This window comes from Chiloscyllium plagiosum, unplaced genomic scaffold, assembly GCF_037043375.1.
Source record: "Chiloscyllium plagiosum isolate Xiang-an unplaced genomic scaffold, Cpla_swu_hap1 HiC_scaffold_4, whole genome shotgun sequence".
In the NCBI taxonomy this organism is placed as follows: domain Eukaryota; kingdom Metazoa; phylum Chordata; class Chondrichthyes; order Orectolobiformes; family Hemiscylliidae; genus Chiloscyllium; species Chiloscyllium plagiosum.
This window is the reverse complement of record NW_028270142.1, coordinates 95,619,289-95,640,002: the sequence shown is the minus strand read 5'-3', so window position 1 is coordinate 95,640,002 and position 20,714 is coordinate 95,619,289. Positions and strand designations below refer to the sequence as shown.

Sequence of the window (20,714 nt, the reverse complement as noted above, 5' to 3'; positions counted from 1 at the left end):
GTGAATAAGCTGAGTTTAGGATAATGGAAATGAGTTCCCAAGAGTGTAAAGGATAATTTGTTTGTGCAAAGGAAAGTTGCCTCCTTATATAATGTATGAACATTGATAGAGAGGTAAAGGAGCTTGGATTCATCTGGCCTGTATCACACCCCTGTGATACAGGCACTTGCAATACAGTGATGTTTTTGGGTGTTATGTTAATTTTGGGTGAATTGGGTTGGAAAAACCTAACATGTGCATACAAATGGAAACTCTACCCCTCTATATAATAAATGGAATAGATGCAAATGTCAAATCATTTGTTAAGTACATGGCAACGTCTAGATATTTTGAAACTCGTGACAAATGCTTTAAGCTGAATTCTTAATTTCATCTACACCTCTTTGCAAGTTAGAGAGTTTTGTTGTGACTGTCTGTGTGGAGTTTGCTTGTTCTCTCCATGTCTACGGGGATTTCGTCTGGGTGCTCCAGTTTCCTCCCACAGTCCAGAAATGTGCAGGTTAGGTGGATTTCTGTGGGAAGTGCAGGGTTGCGGATAGACTGATGAGTCTGGTTGAGATGCTCTTTGAAGAGGCGGTGTGGACTTGCTGGGCTGAGTAGCCTATTTCCACACTCTAGGGATTCTATGGAAATAAAAATTAGCCCCGTTCATTTAAGTTTAGAATCTGACTTCTAAACTGAACTTTTGTCTTTCCTCAATTTAACTTGTACTGAGAACTGTGCCTGAACCAGCATGCTTGCTTTACCAGTGCTACCCAGTTTACTCTTGTATACCCAGCCTTATAGAATTGAATGCAGTGGTTTGTATGCTTTTCAAATTGCATGCATAAATTCAGCCTTCAACTAACCACTCTTGACTCTGCAGAACTCTGAGAGGTCTAGGGAAATCTTGAGTATTCTAGTATGTGAAGCAAAAATGTTATTATGCAGATACAACATGTGATTAGGTAGCATTGTGTTCCCAGTTATTATAAGGGGAATGGATTATAACAATAAAGATGTTTTGATACTGTTGTGCTGGGCAATCATGAGACTTCAGCTGGAATACAGAATACATATTTTGGATTTTTGTTTAAGAAAGGACATAAATGCATTAGAAAAAGTTCACTCTAATGTTGACAACATCCTTGCAATCCCAGGTTATCTTAAGAAGAAAGGTCAGATAGACTCAACCTGTATAAGAGTTTGGAAGAATGGCAAGTAATCTTATTGTAACATAGATGATCCTGACGGAACTTGGGTTGGATGTCTGAATGGGTGTTTTCTCTACAGAATCATAGAATCCCTAGAGTGTGGAAGTAGGCCCGTCAGGTACATGCTAATCGTCAAAAGTGCATCCCACCAAAACCCCCATGTCTGTACCCTTCATTTCCCATTGCCAATCCACCTAGCCTGCACTTCTTTGGAATGTAGGAGGAAACCAGAACATTCAGAGGTAACCCACGCTGACACGGGGAGAATGTCAAACTCCACACAGCCAGTCACCTGAAGCTGGAATCAAACCCAGGTCCCTGCTGCTATGAGGCAGCAGTGCTAACCACTGAGCCACTGTGCAGATGCAAGGATGAGGGGACACAACTGAAAAATAAAGGGTCTCCTATTCAAACAGGAGGTGAGGACACTTTTTTTCTTTCTCAGAGTTGTGAATCGTTTGGCACTCTCTTCCCCCAGAGAGTGGTAGGAATAGAGTCATTCAGTATTTTAAAAGCATAGATATATAACCTTTTTGACTCCCTTGTTAGTCAAGAATCAATCAGGAGTAAATGGATTCGAAGCCACAGTCAGATCAGCCATGATCTGATTTAATAGTAGAGGAGGTTCAAGACACCAAACCAGCTTCCTCCTGCTTCTGATACATATGAATATCCTCACATCTGACAAGTATTAGTGAGCTATTGTAAAGCTGTGTAATGGATAGCAGTTTAGAATGGTGTACCAAACCAAATTAGCAGACTCCCGTCCCATAGTACAGGGAAGGCTCTGGAATTACTGAAAGTTGTAGCTCGAATTTTAGATTCTGGTTTAAGAAAGCAATCACTATAAATTAAGTTAGAATTCAATATTGTCATTACGAGCCAAATATTTGAAGAATTCGGGACTCTTTTCCTTTTGTAATATTCCTTTGCATGTATGTGGAACACCAGGAGATGAGATTAGATTAGATTAGATTAGATTAGATTACTTACAGTGTGGAAACAGGCCCTTCGGCCCAACAAGTCCACACCGACCCGCCGAAGCGCAACCCACCCATACCCCTACCTTTACCCCTTTAACCTAACACTACGGGCAATTTAGCATGGCCAATTCACCTGACCCGCACATCTTTGGACTGTGGGAGGAAACCGGAGCACCCGGAGGAAACCCACGCAGACACGGGGAGAATGTGCAAACTCCACACAGTCAGTCGCCTGAGTCGGGAATTGAACCTGGGTCTACAGGCGCTGTGAGGCAGCAGTGCTAACCACTGGGCCACCGTGCCGCCCATTAACAGGAGCGTCTGTAATATTTTATGTCAGAATGAAATCATGTGTGGAGTGATGTTATATTCTGCTTGGGTGCTGCATAAATGCAAATTTTAGGAAAATGTTACAATTTATGGTTATGCATGTTATGGGGATAGACTGCTGATTATGTTCATTAGCCTGCAACTTCTGGGGAGGAAAGATTCATGCTCGTAAAAACAATCCAACAATAAATATCAATAATGACAGAGTATCCTCTTTCATATTGGAGGTAGTATGATGTACAAAACAATCTAACCTGGAACTAATGGGTCAATTTACCTCCTAACTGACGCTGTGGTATTGGTTGGATCTTTGTGTTAGTTTGGGGTCATTAAGCTTTTGAGACATGTTCCTTTCAAGATTCCCATTAAGAAAGTAAATCTGCTTGTGGTAGCCATGAGTAAAATTTGAGTGCTAGTAATAGCACAATTGCTGCAGTGCCCATCAGGGGTGGGAACCACATTAAAAGACACGTGTTTCAAAACGTCTGCATCAAATTTCATTGATGGTGTCGAATTTAAGTACTTGGGAATTCATTTGGATAGAGGATAGATGGCTGAAGCACAATATCTCTCCACTTCCCTTCATCCCTCTCCATCAATATCCCAGAAACAACTGCCAAACTTCACCTGACTGTTCTGGGAGGTGGGTGGAGAGACGGGGGAAATAGCCCTGAAATGCAGAGTCCACCTTTGAGCAGGAGTGGCAAGTGAGAGAGAAAAATAGAGATCAGAGATGAGAGGAATGCCTAGAATAAAAATCTTGAGGTAAAACAAAGCAGCATTACATTTTTTTTCTACAATTTCTTTACGAATTACAAAATGACCTTAAGTGAGGAAGAAGGCTGATAATCAGGAATCATGCATTCAGGCAAAGACTTTTTGCCTTGGGAGGGAGCATTTTGAATGTCCAGTGCCATGAGTATGGGCTGAGATAGCTGGAGATCGGAGGCCATGTGATGAAACCTCCAGCAATGTGTCCAAGCGGTTACAAACAATAGGATGGAATAGTGATGTGGCCCCTTTTTCATGTTCCTATCCTGCCAATATATTCAGATAAAATTCAGCATTAATTATCATTTGGAGAAATGAATATTCCTAGTGCACCTTCCATGAGAAAAATCATTAAGATAAACAATAACAGGACAGACAGTACTAATCCTAGAGATGTTAATTTTACAGAAAACTATCCAGGTCTTTAATAATATAAAAATATACTGATATCAAACCCTAGGGCACTGCAAAAGGAATACTCCATGTTCTCCTGAGTTATGCTAACCACTACCTCAGATGTGTAGAAATATAACAACTGGCATATATTAAACAGCTTTAATGTGTTAAAGCATGTGTTTCACAGGAGTATTACCGGGTGAAATTTGCCATTGAATCAGAAAGATCTAGAAGGACAGTTGACAAAAGCTGGTCAAAAAGATGGTTTGTTTTTTGTTTAGAAGGTCTTAAAAGTAGTCCAAGGTTTTAGGAAGGGAATTCCAAAGCTTGGGCCTGAAGGTGAAACGAATATTGAATCAAGTAAATTGTAATGCACAAAAATCAGGAATTGTTGGAATGCAGAGTCCTTGATGTGTTGTAGGACTGGAGGGAAGTTTTAGGGACTTAAGGCTTTCAAAACATTTGACCACAAAGATGAGAAATTTTTGTATAAAATGTTACTGAATTAGGAGCCAAAGTGGGTTCTCCACATTCTGCACAGAACTACATACAATTGGGCTGTTAACTGAAACTCATGTTAAGGATGAGAATGTAAATGTGGATAATAGTGTAACAATAATGTACAGCTTTTATAAATATTAAATTGTAATACTGTTGCACTGTAACTGTTAAAGGTTTGCCTGAATGTGTAAATTTGTAAACTTAAAACATGGAGTGGGATTGCTGGTTACACTGTAGATTACAGTAGTGTAGTGTTGATGTCACTATCAGCTCCTCTGTAATGTTTAATTTATATTGTGTTGGGGGGGGGGGGTCTGGCAGGAAATTGTTTGCTTTTATCCAGGTAGAACACTTTCTTATAATTGCGGGTTTTGTTCACTACTCATCAATTCTCAAACATTTTGGCTCTGACCACTTAAAAAGATGAAATACTGTACTGTAAATGAGTCAAAATTCCATTTTAACACCTTCGTTAGTAGTCTCAATAGAAGGTATGTTCCTGGTATTTATAAACCAGTAACTAAACACAGAGGCTTTTGTTCAACCTCACTTTAGATTAGTGTGGGAGTCATTCATTAATGTGAGCCAAATGAATGAGATGGGATGTTGGCTAATGAAATTAATCATATCACAATTACCGTTAAAATGTTCGGTACTAGGGCTCGATTATTATATGTCCTTTCACCTCTTTGTTTATTGGTCTGGATTGGTAATACAGCAAGTGATACCCTTTTTGAAGTTTATTTGAAGCCCATGATACCAATCACTAAATCTTGCACCAGATCAACAGACCTTGATCTTTAAATAAGTCTAATCACCAGCCACACCGACAAAATTTAAAAATAAAAAAACTGAAGCATTACAATTTGGAGGCTGCTATCAACATTGTGAATTGACAACAGCTCTACACTGTAGTAATTAACAGAAAAATAAAATTTTGAATTTTTTATTCAAGATTGAAGTTACAATCAATCACAAAACTTAACATTCTATACTACAACATAAAATGATTTGAACATATAAAAATATCAGAAAATGCTTAAGAAACTCAGCAAAAGAAAAAAAACAGAATTAATACTTTAACTCCAATATGACTCTTTTTCAGAACCCAGCATTTTCTGTTTTTACTTAAGATCTCCAGCAATCAAAGTGCTTTTAATATGAAAACATCTAAACTGTAGCTAATTAGAATAATAAATCTTTTAAGTCACAAAGAAAGGGATAATGTGCAAAATCATTTGGGCAGCAAGCTTGAACATTTCTCATGTAGCATGTGGCCACATGCCAACTGTAAAATTTATAAATAAAGGATATAATTTTGACTGGCCTCAATGCTAAACTTATCATAGAATCCCTATAGTGTGAAAACAGGCTCTTCAGCCTAACCAGTCCACAGTGACCCTCCGAAGAGTAACCCAGGTCCATTCCCACCACCCTATATTTATCCCTGACTAATGAACATAATCTACACACCCCTAAATATTATGGGCAATTTAGCACAGCCAATTCACCTAACCTGTACAACTTCAGACTGTGGGAGGAAACTCAAGCACCCGGAGGAAACCCATGCAGACACGGGATAGTGGGAAAACAAAAGAGTAGAAACTTAATTATTGCTGGGCTCTGCCATACATGACTCATGGGTGAAGAATCTACACAGGTGCAATGTCCTCTCCAATAGAAGCACGTGCTTGGTGAAATTTTGCAATGACATCAATTTCTGTACTCACTACAAAAATTGTTCTCATAACTTTTTCTGTAATGCAGACAAACAGTTCTTTGCTCTTTTAAAATTATATCTTAACATTACATAACGTTAATATTTTTCACGGTTTACATAATTTTCCCAGGGTTTCTTAAAAATGTTGAAGGCTACTTTGATGTGTTACATTTTGAGCTTCTTTCTTTCAGGTAGAGCTATTATATTTTTCTTGAAAAGGCATCCCAGGAGCCAAACACTGGCCTGATGCTGTAATACATTCGCACAGCACACCCCAAGCTCTGTGCCTGTAACTGATGTGTAGGTTATTGCCACACATCATCAAGCTCAGCTGCATGCTAAGTTTCAATCTTTCCCCTCATGCACACAGCCCCAAAGTGATATTGACCAAAACCTCTCTCTCAAGAAAAAGCAGTTGAATTTTCATCTAAAGATTGGTGAGAGTGGAATTCACCACCTGCAGTGGATACGAGAGGCAGAAATAGTATTCACATCTAAAACAAAAACTTGGAAAATGCATTCGAAATGCTGAAACCCATAAGACCAATGACCAGATACTGGGAATCTTTTTCAGCTACCAAGGACAAACAGTTTCCTTCTGTGCCACAAATTTTTCCATGTTTCAAATAAACATTTGATTCTGAGCAATGCTACATGAAATTAACTAGTGATTTAAAAAAAGAACAAGTGATATCTAAAACCAAAGTATTTTGTCTTGATTCAACATCTTGCTCGTGAAGCATTTTCATGGTAGGCTGCTGGCTCAGTAACTGGCCAAATGGCCTTCTCCTATGCTGTAAATTTTCTATAAGTTCATGTTTAAAGTCTTGTGTTTACTTGGATGCAGGTACAACTCATTGGACATCTGCCCGATGGAAGCAAATCATCCTGTGTTCTTATCAAAAACTTTTTGTGGATTGTCCAGCTTTAATTCATTCAATATTTTCTGTTTTAAAAAAAATAACACGTTATTTTCACATTGTGAAATTGTATGCACCATTTCCTAGTCGATACAATAAGCAAGTCGACTGAAAGATTTATCATTGAATACTTTCCTCTGATACCTAAGGACTAAAGTATTTTGTCCTGGAAAACACATCCAGGATCCAATTAAATTCATTACTCCATGGTGAAAGATTCACTTAAAATATAACCAAATTCAATGAATTCACAAAATGATGTCTAACTAGTATAGTTTATTTCATTTTTTATTTGGTGTTAGGTTTTACAGTTTCGCTTTTCCAAAACATTAGAAGTCAGTGATTCAATGGATATAATGCTACTGGATGATTGTTTAAATTGGTAAATTTAAATCTGAAAGAGAAGAATAGAATTAAATAGGAATAATTGTTCACCCTCTCCAAACCGAGGTATAGATTAAAATTAACGGTCGGAGCCCGAGAGCCACAGCTGTTGTCAATCAGCTGGTGGGGTCATATTGTGCATGATATGGTTATATCAGTTTCACTTTTCTAAGAATATCTCAATATCGCTGTTTCGCTGCTATGGTACAACCCCTTTGAGAGGGGAAGATCATCAAATCAAGCATTTAAGGAGAAAGTGAGGTCTGCAGATGCTGGAGATCAAAGTTGAAACTTTATTGCTGGAACAGCACAGCAGGTCAGGCAGCATCCAGGGAACAGGAGATTCGACGTTTCGGGCACAGGCCCTTCTTCAGGAATGAGCAGAGAGTGTTCAGCAGGAGAAGATAATAGGTAGGGAGGAGGGACTTGGAGGAGGGGCGTTGGAAATGTGATAGATGGAAAGAGGTCAAGGTGAGGGTGATAGGTCGGAGTAGGATGGAGGCGGAGAGGTCAAGAAGAAGACTGCAGGTCAGGAAGGCGGTGCCGGGCTGGAGGGATTCGGCTGAGACAAGGTGGGGGAAGGGGGGATGAAGAAACTGGTGAAGTCCAAGTTCATCCCCTGTGGTTGGAGGGTTCCCAGTCGGAAGATAAGACGCTCCTCCTCCGACCGTCGCGTTGTTGTGGTTTGGCGGTGGATGAGTCCAATGACCTGCATATCCTCGGTGGAGTGGGAGGGGGAGTTGAAATGCTGTGCTACAGGGTGGTTGGGTTGGTTCGTCCGGGTGGCCCAGAGGTGCTCTCTGAATCGCTCCGCAAGTAGGCGGCCTGTCTCCCCAATATAGAGGAGGCCACACCGGCTGCAGCGGATGCAGTAGATGATGTGGGTGGAGGTGCAGGTGAATCTGTGGCGGATATGGAAGTTTCCTTTGGGGCCTTGGAGAGAAGTGAGGGGGGAGGTGTGGGCGCAAGTGTTGCACCTCCTGCGGTTGCAAGGGAAGGTGCCGGGAGTGGAGGTTGGGTCGGTGGGGGGTGTGGATCTGACAAGGGAGTCGCGGAGGGAGTGGTCTCTACGGAAAGCTGATAGGGGAGGGGAGGGAAATATATCCTTGGTGCTGGGGTCTGTTTGGAGGTGGCGGAAGTGACGGCGGATGATGCGCTGTACATGGAGATTGGTGGGGTGGTAGGTGAGGACCAGTGGGGTTCTGTCCTGGTGGCGGTTGGAGGGGAGGGGCTCAAGGGCGGAGGAGCGGGAAGTGGAGGAGATGCGGTGGAGGGCACCGTCGACCACGTCGGGGGGGAAATTGCGGTCCTTGAAGAAGGAGGCCATCTGTGTTGTACGTATTTTGAACTGGTCCTCCTGGGAGCAGATGCGGCGGAGACGAAGGAATTGGGAGAATGGGATGGCGTTTTTACAGGGGGCAGGATGGGAGGAGGTGTAGTCCAGGTAGCTGTGGGAGTCGGTTGGTTTGTAGTAGATGTCCGTGTTGATTCGGTCGCCTGAGATAGAAACAGAAAGGTCTAGGAAGGGGAGGGAGGAGTCCGAGACTGTCCAGGTGAATTTGTGGTCGGGGTGGAAGGTGTTAGTGTAAAGGATGAACTGTTCAACCTCCTCGTGGGAGCACGAGGTAGCGCCGATACAGTCATCAATGTAGCGAAGGAAAAGATGAGGGGTGGGGCCAGTGTAGTTGCGGAAGATGGATTGTTCCACATACCCTACGAAGAGGCCCGCCCCTCCAACCGCCACCAGGACAGAACCCCACTGGTCCTCACCTACCACCCCACCAATCTCCATGTAAGGCGCATCATCCGCCGTCACTTCCGCCACCTCCAAACAGGCCCCAGCACCAAGGATATATTTCCCTCCCCTCCTCTATCAGCTTTCCGTAGAGACCACTCCCTCCGCGACTCCCTTGTCAGATCCACACCCCCCACCGACCCAACCTCCACTCCCGGCACCTTCCCTTGCAACCGCAGGAGGTGCAACACTTGCGCCCACACCTCCCCCCTCTCTTCTCTCCAAGGCCCCAAAGGAAACTTCCATATCCGCCACAGATTCACCTGCACCTCCACCCACATCATCTACTGCATCCGCTGCAGCCGGTGTGGCCTCCTCTATATTGGGGAGACAGGCCGCCTACTTGCGGAGCGATTCAGAGAGCACCTCTGGGCCACCCGGACGAACCAACCCAACCACCCTGTAGCACAGCATTTCAACTCCCCCTCCCACTCCACCGAGGATATGCAGGTCATTGGACTCATCCACCGCCAAACCACAACAACGCGACGGTCGGAGGAGGAGCGTCTTATCTTCCGACTGGGAACCCTCCAACCACAGGAGATGAACTTGGACTTCACCAGTTTCTTCATCCCCCCTCCCCCCACCTTGTTTCAGCCGAATCCCTCCAGCCCGGCACCGCCTTCCTGACCTGCAGTCTTCTTCTTGACCTCTCCGCCTCCATCCTACTCCGACCTATCACCCTCACCTTGACCTCTTTCCACCTATCACATTTCCAACTCCCCTCCTCCAAGTCCCTCCTCCCTACCTTTTATCTTCTCCTGCTGAACACTCTCTGCTCATTCCTGAAGAAGGGCCTGTGCCTGAAACGTCGAATCTCCTGTTCCCTGGATGCTGCCTGACCTGCTGTGCTGTTCCAGCAATAAAGTTTCAAATCAAGCATTTAACAAAACAAGGCACAGAGTGATCCTCAAAGATTCGATCTACTTTGTGATGAGGGCAAATTCAAACGTGCTGCTTGTTAAGAGACTTTGGATCTTAAAACTTGCTACCCAGAACTCTTGTGCTGCAGTGGTAATGTCTCTATCTCTGAAGTAGGAGACCTAGGTTCCATCCTACCTGCTCCAGAGGTGTGTAATAACATCTCTGAACAGGCTGATTAGAAAACATTCCTATTGACAGCCTGACACTGGAATTTCTCAGATCAGCAAGTTTGGAAACTCAAAGATCAATGTCAATGAGTGCATCATCAGTAACCAGGAGAGGGCAGCATAATAAAACATCCTCTTAGGAAGTAACTTTCAGTGCAAAGTCATCAGGCCTACTTACAAGCTCTGTTGTGATCCAGCAGCCCTCCGTAAATGGACACTGATTTCAATACAAGTGTTCTCAACTTTCCAATGTCCAGATTAAAACTATAGAATTTGTTTTTATCAATTTGGCCAGCATTTTGTACAGGGAATGTACAAGGAAGTGTGCAGGACAGGAAATGTAGTTGGTGATGCCATCCACCCTTCATCCAACATACTCTGATCACCCAGGCCTCTGGGAGAACGTTCTGTTAATGGCCTTTTCACAAGCATCCAGCATTGGCAAGTCTTGAATTTGCATTAGAATCCCTACAGTGAGGAAACAGGCCCTTCGGCCCAACAAGTCCACATCAGCCCTCCGAAGAGTAACCCAGCCAGATCCATTCCCCTACCCTATATTTACCCCTGACTAATGCACCTAACCTACACATCCCTGAACACTATGGGCAATTTAGCATGGTCAATTCACCTGACCTGCACATCTTCGGATTGTGGGTGAAAACCGGAGCACCAGGTGGAAACCCACGCAGACTCGAGAAGAATGCACATACTCCACACACACACAGCCGCCCGTGGCTGGAATAGAACCTGGATCCCTGGCGCTGTGAGGCAGTAGTGCTAACCACTGAGCCAATGTGCCGCCCTCATCTAGTAAATTTCTCTCTAAATCCGCATCCTGGCCATAAGAGAATCTGAGATTCTTAAAATTAGTACATTACTGAACCAATTTTCCAAATGCATTTCCCTGGCAGTTAAAAAGACATTGAAAAGTTCTCTTTAAACTTCTGTGCTTATCAAAAGCAGGGAAGTTGATGTTGGGGAGTGGATCATTAGCTGTTCATGCATCAAGCACTTCAACTCAGATATTTGACAGATGCTAAATTAAGCTCTTTCTGCACTTTATCAATAATATGCTGTGGGCCTAAAGCTGACAAGCTGCATTTTGGGTGAAGAGAATGAATTGGTTAAAACCTGTTTAAAGACAAACTACATAAAGAGTTTTGTTCAAGACCCCCAAGGTTTAAAGAGCTAAGACTACCAAGTTTCATATTAATGCTCTTGTACTGCAGAACAAAATAATCTATGCAATTCTGAAACTAAACTGGAAGAATTAAAGGGGTAACTAATCACAGAGTTTGAGTTGTGCCCAAAAAAACAGAAAAACAAAAATTGCAAAACTGGTAGATATGAAAAACAGAGGGCAGTGAAGCAAGGAGACAGGAAAACAAAATAACAAAGGGATTTCCAAGCAAAGGAATTCTAGAAAATGGAAAATGAAAGTGAAAGGGAGTTTAAATTGAAACAGCAGGAATTGATAAGGAGGCTGAAGGCAACTTTGGTGAGAAAATCACACCCAATTCCAACTTAAGGTCTGAAGCATTTGTAAGATCAAAAGATACATGGCTCAAGCAGCTCACAGTGGGTAAGGCCATTAAAACTGAGAACACCGACCCAGACATTTAAGAGGCAATTCTCAAGAAATTGAAAACCTCAGCACTGTTTTGCATCCATATGCATGCAGAGAAACAGAGGCTGACAACTCCCAACAAATTTGGTTTAACACGCAAATACAAAATCAGTGAAACTAGGACCTGGTAGATGTCACAGACTAGAGAAAGATACGCCTAAGGTAATTACCATGACAACACAGGGAAGACTAGTGGAAAGTCAGGCAGCAAAAACGGAGTGGTCCTCAACTGTCAAAAGCAGATATCAGGATGGGAGACATGAAAAATCACATCAAGTGCTCCCACACCAAGATACCAGCACACACAGCAAAAAATTGTTAGTTCTGGTATTCCACAGAAATACAGGCTGCAAAAACAGCATCATTAACATTGGCAGAATGATCAACCAGGAAAGTGGTCATGATTCCACGTCCAAAAGGAACAGCAACTTTAAAATGCAAGAGAGAGAAACAGCATTCTCAATACTCCAGGATCCTGCTAGTGGGGAAAATAAATGATTTTCCACCTGGAAGCAAATTAAATTCCAACATGCCGATAAAAGGGCTCATGACAAATAATAGAGTTGCCACTGGTTAGAGCTTATTTAGAGAGTGAACTTGTGATAGGTAATAAGTGTAAAGACGAGGGATTGACCTGAGCTTGCCAATGCCAGGGAAGAATGTCACGTAGCAAAACATACCCTGACAACAAGAAAGGTCAGCTGAGAGAGACTAGAAAGGTTGAAGAAACTTTGGAGCAAGTGGCAGCAAGATAAGGCAATAAAAGAGGTTTGGAAACCCCACAAAGGGCAGTAAAACCCATGAGGTTTGGACAGCCTCAGGAAGGGCCACCTGAATTAAACCTGGCTGAGGATAAGCCAGTAGACATAAAAGCAAGCAAGAAAGGACCAGGTAAGGTGGCAAAAAAAATCTGACAGGATAGAGATATGTTTAATAGATACCTTTGCGCCAAAATTAAAGAATGACCAATGTACTTCTCAGATAGGTCAAGACAAAGGGAAGGTGACGCCTCCCTTAGGAGGTAGAGTTGCAGGGGAGTATGGTAGAAGCTGAATATTCTCCTGATGGTGGTAGTGTTGCAGGGAAAGTAGAACAGGTTAGAGGAAAACCCATTCTCATAGCAAAACATGTCCTAAAGCAGATACTGCTGGTAGAAGTCACCAGGTGCTTATCAGTGAGTTAAACACAGAATTAACCCGTGGGAGATCAGAGGCACAGAACCAGGTTTCAAGCCTCAACAAGTGCAATGAGGTGGTTTTAAAGTTAAATGAAAGTGAGGAGCAATTTTAGACACCCTACAGGAGGTAAATCTCAGTTTACCACTGATCTCCTAATGATCAAACTGGTAAAGATTCCTAAATCCAGTAATGGATAGCAAAAATTTGAAACTTGGGAAGATGTCACAATCTGGGGAATAAAAGCCACCCTGTGAACCGTGGTTAGAATGGAGAGAGTAAATGCAGAAGAAGTGTTGTTGCAGCTTTTGTATTTGTATTTCATATTAACCTTGGAATGAACATTCACTGTAAACAAAATGGAGAAATAAGGTTTGTGTTGTTCTTTGTGGTGTGGAGGGATGACAAATGTCGTACTATCTAACTTTAACTTCTCATTTAAATCATGAGCCCTTTCATGGATTAAAATGGTTTCTCAAAAGGAAAAAGCATAAACCTAAAATATCTGCAAGCCAAATTTCCGAAGACCCATTTAAGAAATAAAGCTGGCTACATGGAATAATCATTTTTATTCGAAGACATCAGACCAGGCAGCTGAGTTATAGTCAAGAAATTTATATCTCTTGTTTAATTCACACATGGATGTTAATTTCACATATTTTGAGAAAAAGACTCACCAACTAGTTTGTCAGCTTGGAAAGACAGTGGAGTTAGGCTCCAGAATATATATTGAACTACACTCCAACAGTCACTTTCATGCAGAACAGAGAGAAGAAAAAATGAACTTGCAACAATAAGACTTGAACTTTCTCTCTCCTTGCCTATTCCTCTCATTATCTCAGAAAACAACATCCAGTAAGAAAGCAAATTGAGGAAACACCCATTTACCGAAAATTCAAAGACCTATAGATTCTGCTCTGACTGAAGATATAAAATACATTAGAGTAAAAATAACATGAAAGATATAGACTGCAGGGAAATAGATGGTGACATCTTGCAAAATGTCCAGATTACAGAGGAGGAAGTGCTGGATGTCTTGAAACGGTTAAAGGTGGATAAACCCCCAGGACCTGATCAGGTGTACTCGAGAACTCTGTGGGAAGCTAGAGAAGTGATTGGTGAGCCTCTTGCTGAGATATTTGTATCATCGATACTCAGGTGAGGTGCCGAAAGACTGGAGGTTGGCAAACGTGGTGCCACGGATTAAGAAGGGCGGTAAAGACAAGCCAGGGAACTATAGACCAGTGAGCCTGACCTCAGTGGTGGGCAAGTTGTTGGAGGGAATCCTGAGGGACAGGATGTATATGTATTTGGAAAGGCAAGGACTAATTAGGGATAATCAACATGGCTTTGTGCGTGGGAAATCATGTCTCATAAACTTGATTGAGTTTTTTGAAGAGGTAACAAAGAAGATTGATGAAGGCAGAGCAGTAGATGTGATCTATATGGAGTTCAGTAAGGCGTTTGACAAGGTTCCCCATGGGAGACTGATTAGCAAGGTTAGATCTCATGGAATACAAAACTATCTCAAAAGGTAGAAGACAGAGGGTGGTATTGGAGGGTTGTTTTTTAGAATGGAGGCCTGTGACCAGTGGAGTGCCACAAGGATCGGTGCTGGGCCCTCTACTTTTTGTCATTTACATAAATGATTTGGAAGCAAGCATAAGAGGTACAGTTAGTAAGTTTGCAGATGACACCAAAGTTGTAGGTATAGTGGACAGCGAAGAGGGTTACCTCAGATTACAACAGGATCTGGACCAGATGGGCCAATGGGCTGAGAAGTGGCAGATGGAGTTTAATTCAGATAAATGTGAGGTGCTGCATTTTGGGAAAGCAAATCTTAGCAGGACTTATACACTTAATGGTAAGATCCTAGTGAGTGTTGCTGAACAAAGAGACCTTGGAGTGCAGGTTCATAGCTCCTTGAAAGTGGAGTCGCAGGTAGATAGGATAGTGAAGGCGGCGTTTGGTATGTTTTCCTTTATTGGTCAGAGTATTGAGTACAGGAGTTTGGGAGGTCATGTTGTGGTTGTACAGGACATTGGTTAGGCCACTGTTGGAATATTGCATGCAATTCTGGTTTCCTTCCTATCGGAAAGATGTTGTGAAACTTGAAAGGGTTCAGAAAAGATTTACAAGAATGTTGCCAGGGTTGGAGGCTGAACAGGCTGGGGCTGTTTTCCCTGGAGCGTCGGAGGCTGAGGGGTGACCTTATAGAGGTTTACAAAATTATGAGGGGCATGGATAGGATAATTAGGCAAAGTATTTTTCCTGAGGTCGGGGAGTCCAGAACTAGAGGGCATAGGTTTAGGGTGAGAGGGGAAAGATATAAAAGAGACCTAAGGGGCAACTTTTTCACACAGAGGATGTGGTGGAGGCAGGTACAATTGCAACACTTAAGAGGCATTTGGATGGGTATATGAATAGGAAGGGTTTGGAGGGATATGGGCCGGGTGCTGGCAGGTGGGACTAGGTTGGGTTGGGATATCTGGTCGCCATGGACAGGTTGGACTGAAGGGTCTGTTTCCATGCTGTACATCTCTATGACTAGGTTATAGTCCAACAGGTTTACTTGGAGGCACTAACTTTCAGAGTGCTGCTCCTTCATCAGGTGTATTTGGGAGCACAGCACTCTGAAAGCTCGTGCTTCCAAATAAACCTGTTGGACTATAAAGTGGTGCTGCATGATTTTTACCTTTGTACACCCCAGTCCAACATCGGCATCTCCAAATCATGACTACATTAAAGTACAAGATGCATGACATCAAACCAAAAAGAAACTTCAAGGATACGAAGGACTGCTTAATTATGTGAACCTTCTTTTTGCAGTCTGTATCAGGCAGTCTCCCTTTTCAACATATCACTTGTGTTTGATGTGGTGTTTTATTATTTTTTTCTGGAATTGACTAGCAAGTAATAAAATTCTTCACTCTTTCAATCAAGGAAACTTTCATAATTGACTACTTCATTTGCTAGCAAACCACTGAAGAGTGATAACTGCATTCCAAAAAGATTTTGAAAAATTTGCTGTGCCTGGTTCTGAAGAGGGTTTCTTTCCCCTCCTCACCTGGTTGTAAAAAAAAGTAACACAAAAGTGAGCCAGCAAAAAATACAGATGAGCAAGAACATTGAGAGATGCAGCCACGTTCAAAACTGATAATCATCACTGGTACGGAACTGTCAGTTCAATTTTAATGATGTAATAAATTAATAACATTTTGATAGCCAAATGAATTCTATTGTACCCATAAGTTAATTTCATTCTTTGAGAACTTACAACTCTTAGTCTTTGCGTAAATTGTTTGTCTTCTTCATTCACATGTTGGTTAGGGATTGCTACACCCCAGCGTTGTAGTTCAATTAACATTTCCTCCTTATTGTATAGTAGGACTGGGTCCAAAGAACTTTTATTAATGAGTTCCACCAAAAACTCTATAAAATGCATTCTGAAATAAAAAGATGAGATAGTAGTGTTAAAATGTTTTAGACCTTTTATTTGACTTTTTTTAAATTGTCCCCACTTAAAGAGTAATTTCAAACTTATTTTTTATACTAATAATGTATTGTGTTAAAATTTATCTCTTGAAAACTGCAGTGAAAAACTTAGTCAGTTATTTGCCAGATAGATATCAGCTTAAGGGGGTAAATTCTGTTTACTCGAAATAAAATATATTTAACTGTAACTCCCAAATGTTTGCAAGAATAGTTTGAATTTTAAAAACTTGGTATGTTGAAACAATGACTGCAACAGCAGCAATATAAAAATATTCATGCTATACAAGGTCAGGCATTGTGTCTGGGCATGAGCAAAATTATTCAGGAGGAAACCAAATAAACAGTTGAGACGATGGTTTAAGTTTTTTTTGAAATTGGGAATAGAATTGCAGATAAATTAATGATGTTTATAAAGTATTTCAGAATAAAAGGATATAATGAGTGAAAGACATCGCACCATTTGTTTACTTATTGGATTGATAGGCTGAGAGAGATTAGATGAGCAGGGGAGAGATCATGGATGGCTTTGAAAGCAAGGGTTGAAATAATGCTTGACTGGGAGTCAATACATGTCAGTAAACACAGATGATAGATGAATGGGAATTGGTTTGAACAGGGACATTGGCAGGTCGAATGTGAGAGATCTGTCAGAAAAACACTGGAATAATCTAGAGGTAACAGACATCTATGAGGATTTTCACAGCAGATAAATTCATACAGTCATACAGCATGGAAACAGACCCTTCGATCGAACCAATCCATGCCGACCATAACACTAAACTACACTAACCTGCCTGTGCTTCACCCACATACTTCCAAATATTTCTTATTCATGTATTTATCCAAATGTCTTTAAATCTTGTAACCGTATCAACATCTACCACTTCCTCTGGAAGTTCATTCTACACACAAACCACTCTGTGAAAAGAAGTTGCCCCTTATGTCCTTTTTAAACCTCTTTCCTCCACCTTAAAAATATGGCCCCTACCAAATCCCCCATTCTCAGGCAAAGACATTTGCTATTCACCTTCTCTATATCCCTCATGATGTTATAAATCTCTATAAGGTCATCCCTCAGTGAGTAAGTTATTCCTTTGGATGTGTTGCTTGATAGTAAAGACCACTTTCATTACTTTGATGATGATTGACAGTTGACTGATGGATGATAATTGGCAGTGTTAGATTGTTCCTGCTATCAATAGAAAGGACATACCTGGGCAATTTTCCACAATTCCCTTCCATAAATCCATAATGACACTGACTAATCATATTATGATTCTCTGAGTGTTCTATTACCATATTCTTTCATTTTTCCTACTTTTGACATGGAAGGGACGATAAAGTGAATCAAGAAACATACATTGATAAAATTTGATAAGTGGAAGGTACCATTAAATACAAACGTAATAAAATGGAGTAAGAAATTCCCAGACTTCAGACAGATTAAGAACATTGTGCCTACACAGTATTAGTTTAGCCTGAGCAGCGAGCCTTGTTCTTAATGCTGGAAAGAAATAGCTTCAGTTTGTTGACAAAGTGGCAACCTCAAGATTGTGTACAATGGGAAGTTGGGAGGGATGGGAACAGACTTGAACTTCACATTGCCCGTGGACAGGTAAAGTCAAGTGTTATCAGTAAAAAGGTGAAAGCTGACTTTGTGTTTGAGAGTGATCTCACTGAAGCACTGTAACTGTAAAATTGGAGGGAACAAAGGGGTAAAGTTCTGGGCACTCAGGTGGAGAATTAAGAAAAAAAAATTGCTGGATTGGGGTGATCTTAGGTATGGCGAGAAAATTAACTGTCCTTATCAAAATTCAACATTAAGCTGCAGGGTAAGGCACAGAGATGAACCTTAATTTTCAATGACACTCAAACCTGGGCAAATATAAATAAAAAGAAATCAGCTCAGTGGCAGTCTCTTACCTCTGAATGGGTTTCAAGTCTACTCTGGAGATAAACACATATTAGCTATCTTTGAGAAGATTTGTAGCTCAGGTTGATGATGTGTGTGTTAAGTTAGCTCGCTGAGCTGGAAGGTTTGTTTTCAGATATTTCGTCACCATGACGAGGTAACATAATCAGTGAGAGTCTTCGCTGAAGCGCTGGTGGTATGTCCCGCCTCTCTATTTATAGTTCTTCGTTTCAGAAGATGGTGATGTCATTTCAGTTTTTTTTCCAAGGGGAGGTAGATGGGGTCTAGATTAATGTGTTTATCGATGGTGTTCCAGTTAGAATGCCAGGCCTCTAAGAAATCTCGTGTATGTGTTTTTTTTAACCTGTCCTAGGATGTATGTGTTGTCCCAGTCAAAGTGGTGTCCTTCTTTGTCTGGATATATGGAAACTAGTGAGAGTGGGTCATGTCTTTTGATGGCTTGTTGGTGTTCATGTATCCTGATGGGAAACAGCGAGGTCTGCAGATGCTGGAGATCAGAGTTGAGTGTGTGTTGCTGGAAAAACAAAGCAGCTCAGGCAGCATCCGAGGAGCAGGAAAATCTGCGCAAAAGCCCTTCATCAGGAAGAGAGGCAGGAAGCCTCCAGGGTGGAGAGATAAATGTGGGTGGGGGGACACGGCTGGGGAGAGGGTAGCAAAGAGTACAATAGGTGAGTGGGGGTGGGGTTGGAGGTGATAGGTCAGAGGGGAGGGTGGAGCGGATAGATGAGAAGTAGATTAGCAGGTAGGACAGGTCATGAGGACAGTGCTGAGCTGGAAGGTTGGAACTGAGGTAAGGTGGGAGGAGGGGAAATGTGAAAACTGGTGAAGTCCACATTGATGCCCTGGGGTTGAAGTGTTCCAAGGTGGAAGATGAGGCATTCTTCCTCCAGGCATCGGGTGGTGAGGGAGTGGCAGTGGAGGACCTGCATGTCCTCGGCAGAGTGGGAGAGGGAGTTGAAATGTTGGGCCACGGGGTGATGGGGTTGAATGGTGCGGGTGTCTCCCCAATGTAGAGGAGATTGCGTCGAGAGCAGCGGATACAATAAATGACATTGGTGGAATTGCAGGTGAAATGTTGATGGAAGTGGAAGGCTTCTTTGGGGCCTTGGATGGTGGCGAGGGAGGAGGTGTAGGCGCAGGTTTTGCAATTCCTGCGGTGGTAGGGGAAGGTGCCAGGACGGGAGGGTGGGTTGTTGGGGGACCTGACCAGGTAGTCACGGAGGGAACGGTCTTTGCGGAAGGTAGAAAGGGGTGGGGAGGGAAATATACCTGGTGGTGGAGTCTGTTTGGAGGTGGTGGAAATGTCGGCGGATGGTATGATTAATGGGAAGGTTGGGAGGGTGGAAAGTGAGGAGCAGGGATGGGGAGTGGTGCCGGTGTAACTACGGAAGGTGGACTGTTCTACATAGCCAACAAAGAGACAGGCATAACTGGGGCCCATGCGGGTGCCCATGGCTACCCTTTTGGTCTGGAGGAAGTGGGAGGATTCGAAGGAGAAATTGTTAAGGGTGAGGACCAGTTCAGCCAAACGAATGAGAGTGTCAGTGGAAGAGTACTGTTGGCTACGTCAGGAGAGGAAGAAATGGAGGGCTTGAAGGCCCTGGTCATGGCGGATGGAGGTGTAGAGGGATTGGATGTCCATGGTAAAGATGAGGCGTTGGGGGCCGAGGAAATGGAAGTCTTGGAGGAGGTGGAGGGCGTGGTTGGTGTCTCGAACATATGTGGGGAGTTCCTGGACTAGGGGGGAATAGGACATTATCAAGGTAGGTGGAGAGGAGTTCGGTGAGGCAGGAGCATGCTGAGACAATGGGTCAGCCAGGGTGGCCCAGCCTTGTAGATCTTGGGAAGGAGGTAGAATTGGGCGGTGCGGGGTTCCCAGACTACGAGGTTAGAAGCTGTGGGTGGGAGATCTCCTGAGGTGATGAGGTTCTGTATGGTCTGGGAGATGATGGTTTGGTAATGGGGGGGATGGGGTCATGGTCAAGAGGGCAGTAGGAGGAGATCTTCGAGTTGGCATCTGGCTTCAGCAGTGTAGAGGTCAGTGCGCCAAACTACCACTGCAGCCCCTTTATCCTGGCTTGATGGTGAGGTTGGGATTGGAGCAAAGAGAGTGGAGGGCAGCGCGTTGTGAGGGTAAGAGGTTGGATTGGGATGGGAGTAGACAGGTTGATGTCTCGACGGCAGTTGGAAATGAAGAGGTCAAGGGTGGGTAATAGGCCAGCGCAGGGTGTCCAGGTGGATGGAGAGTGTTGGAAGCGAATGATGGGGTCCTCAGAAGGTGGGCGGGAGTCCTAATTGTTAAAGCAAGCTCGGAGGCGGAGGCGGTGAAAGAAGTGTTCGATGTCACGATGCGTAGTAAACTCATTGATGCGTGGATGGAGGGGAATAAAGGTAAGGCCT

The 20,714-nt window shown here is 42.9% G+C and overlaps 2 protein-coding genes across 2 annotated transcripts in view; one reads left to right on the top strand and one right to left on the bottom strand.

The window, feature by feature from the left end:
• The window catches only part of impa1 (inositol monophosphatase 1), a 50,694-nt gene that overhangs the window by 17,360 nt on the left and 12,620 nt on the right, over nucleotides 1-20,714 (top strand). The gene's annotated exons all lie outside the window — the stretch shown is intronic.
• LOC122549033 (uncharacterized) overlaps nucleotides 5,013-20,714 on the bottom strand; it is a 74,671-nt gene continuing 58,969 nt past the window's right edge. The window contains exons 22-23 of the mRNA XM_043688174.2: nucleotides 16,164-16,332; nucleotides 5,013-6,840 (exon numbers count right to left, since the gene is read on the bottom strand). Of these exons, the coding sequence (XP_043544109.2) occupies nucleotides 6,778-6,840; nucleotides 16,164-16,332 (232 nt within the window). The 3' untranslated portion in view covers nucleotides 5,013-6,777. The remainder of the gene's footprint in view (nucleotides 6,841-16,163; nucleotides 16,333-20,714) is intronic.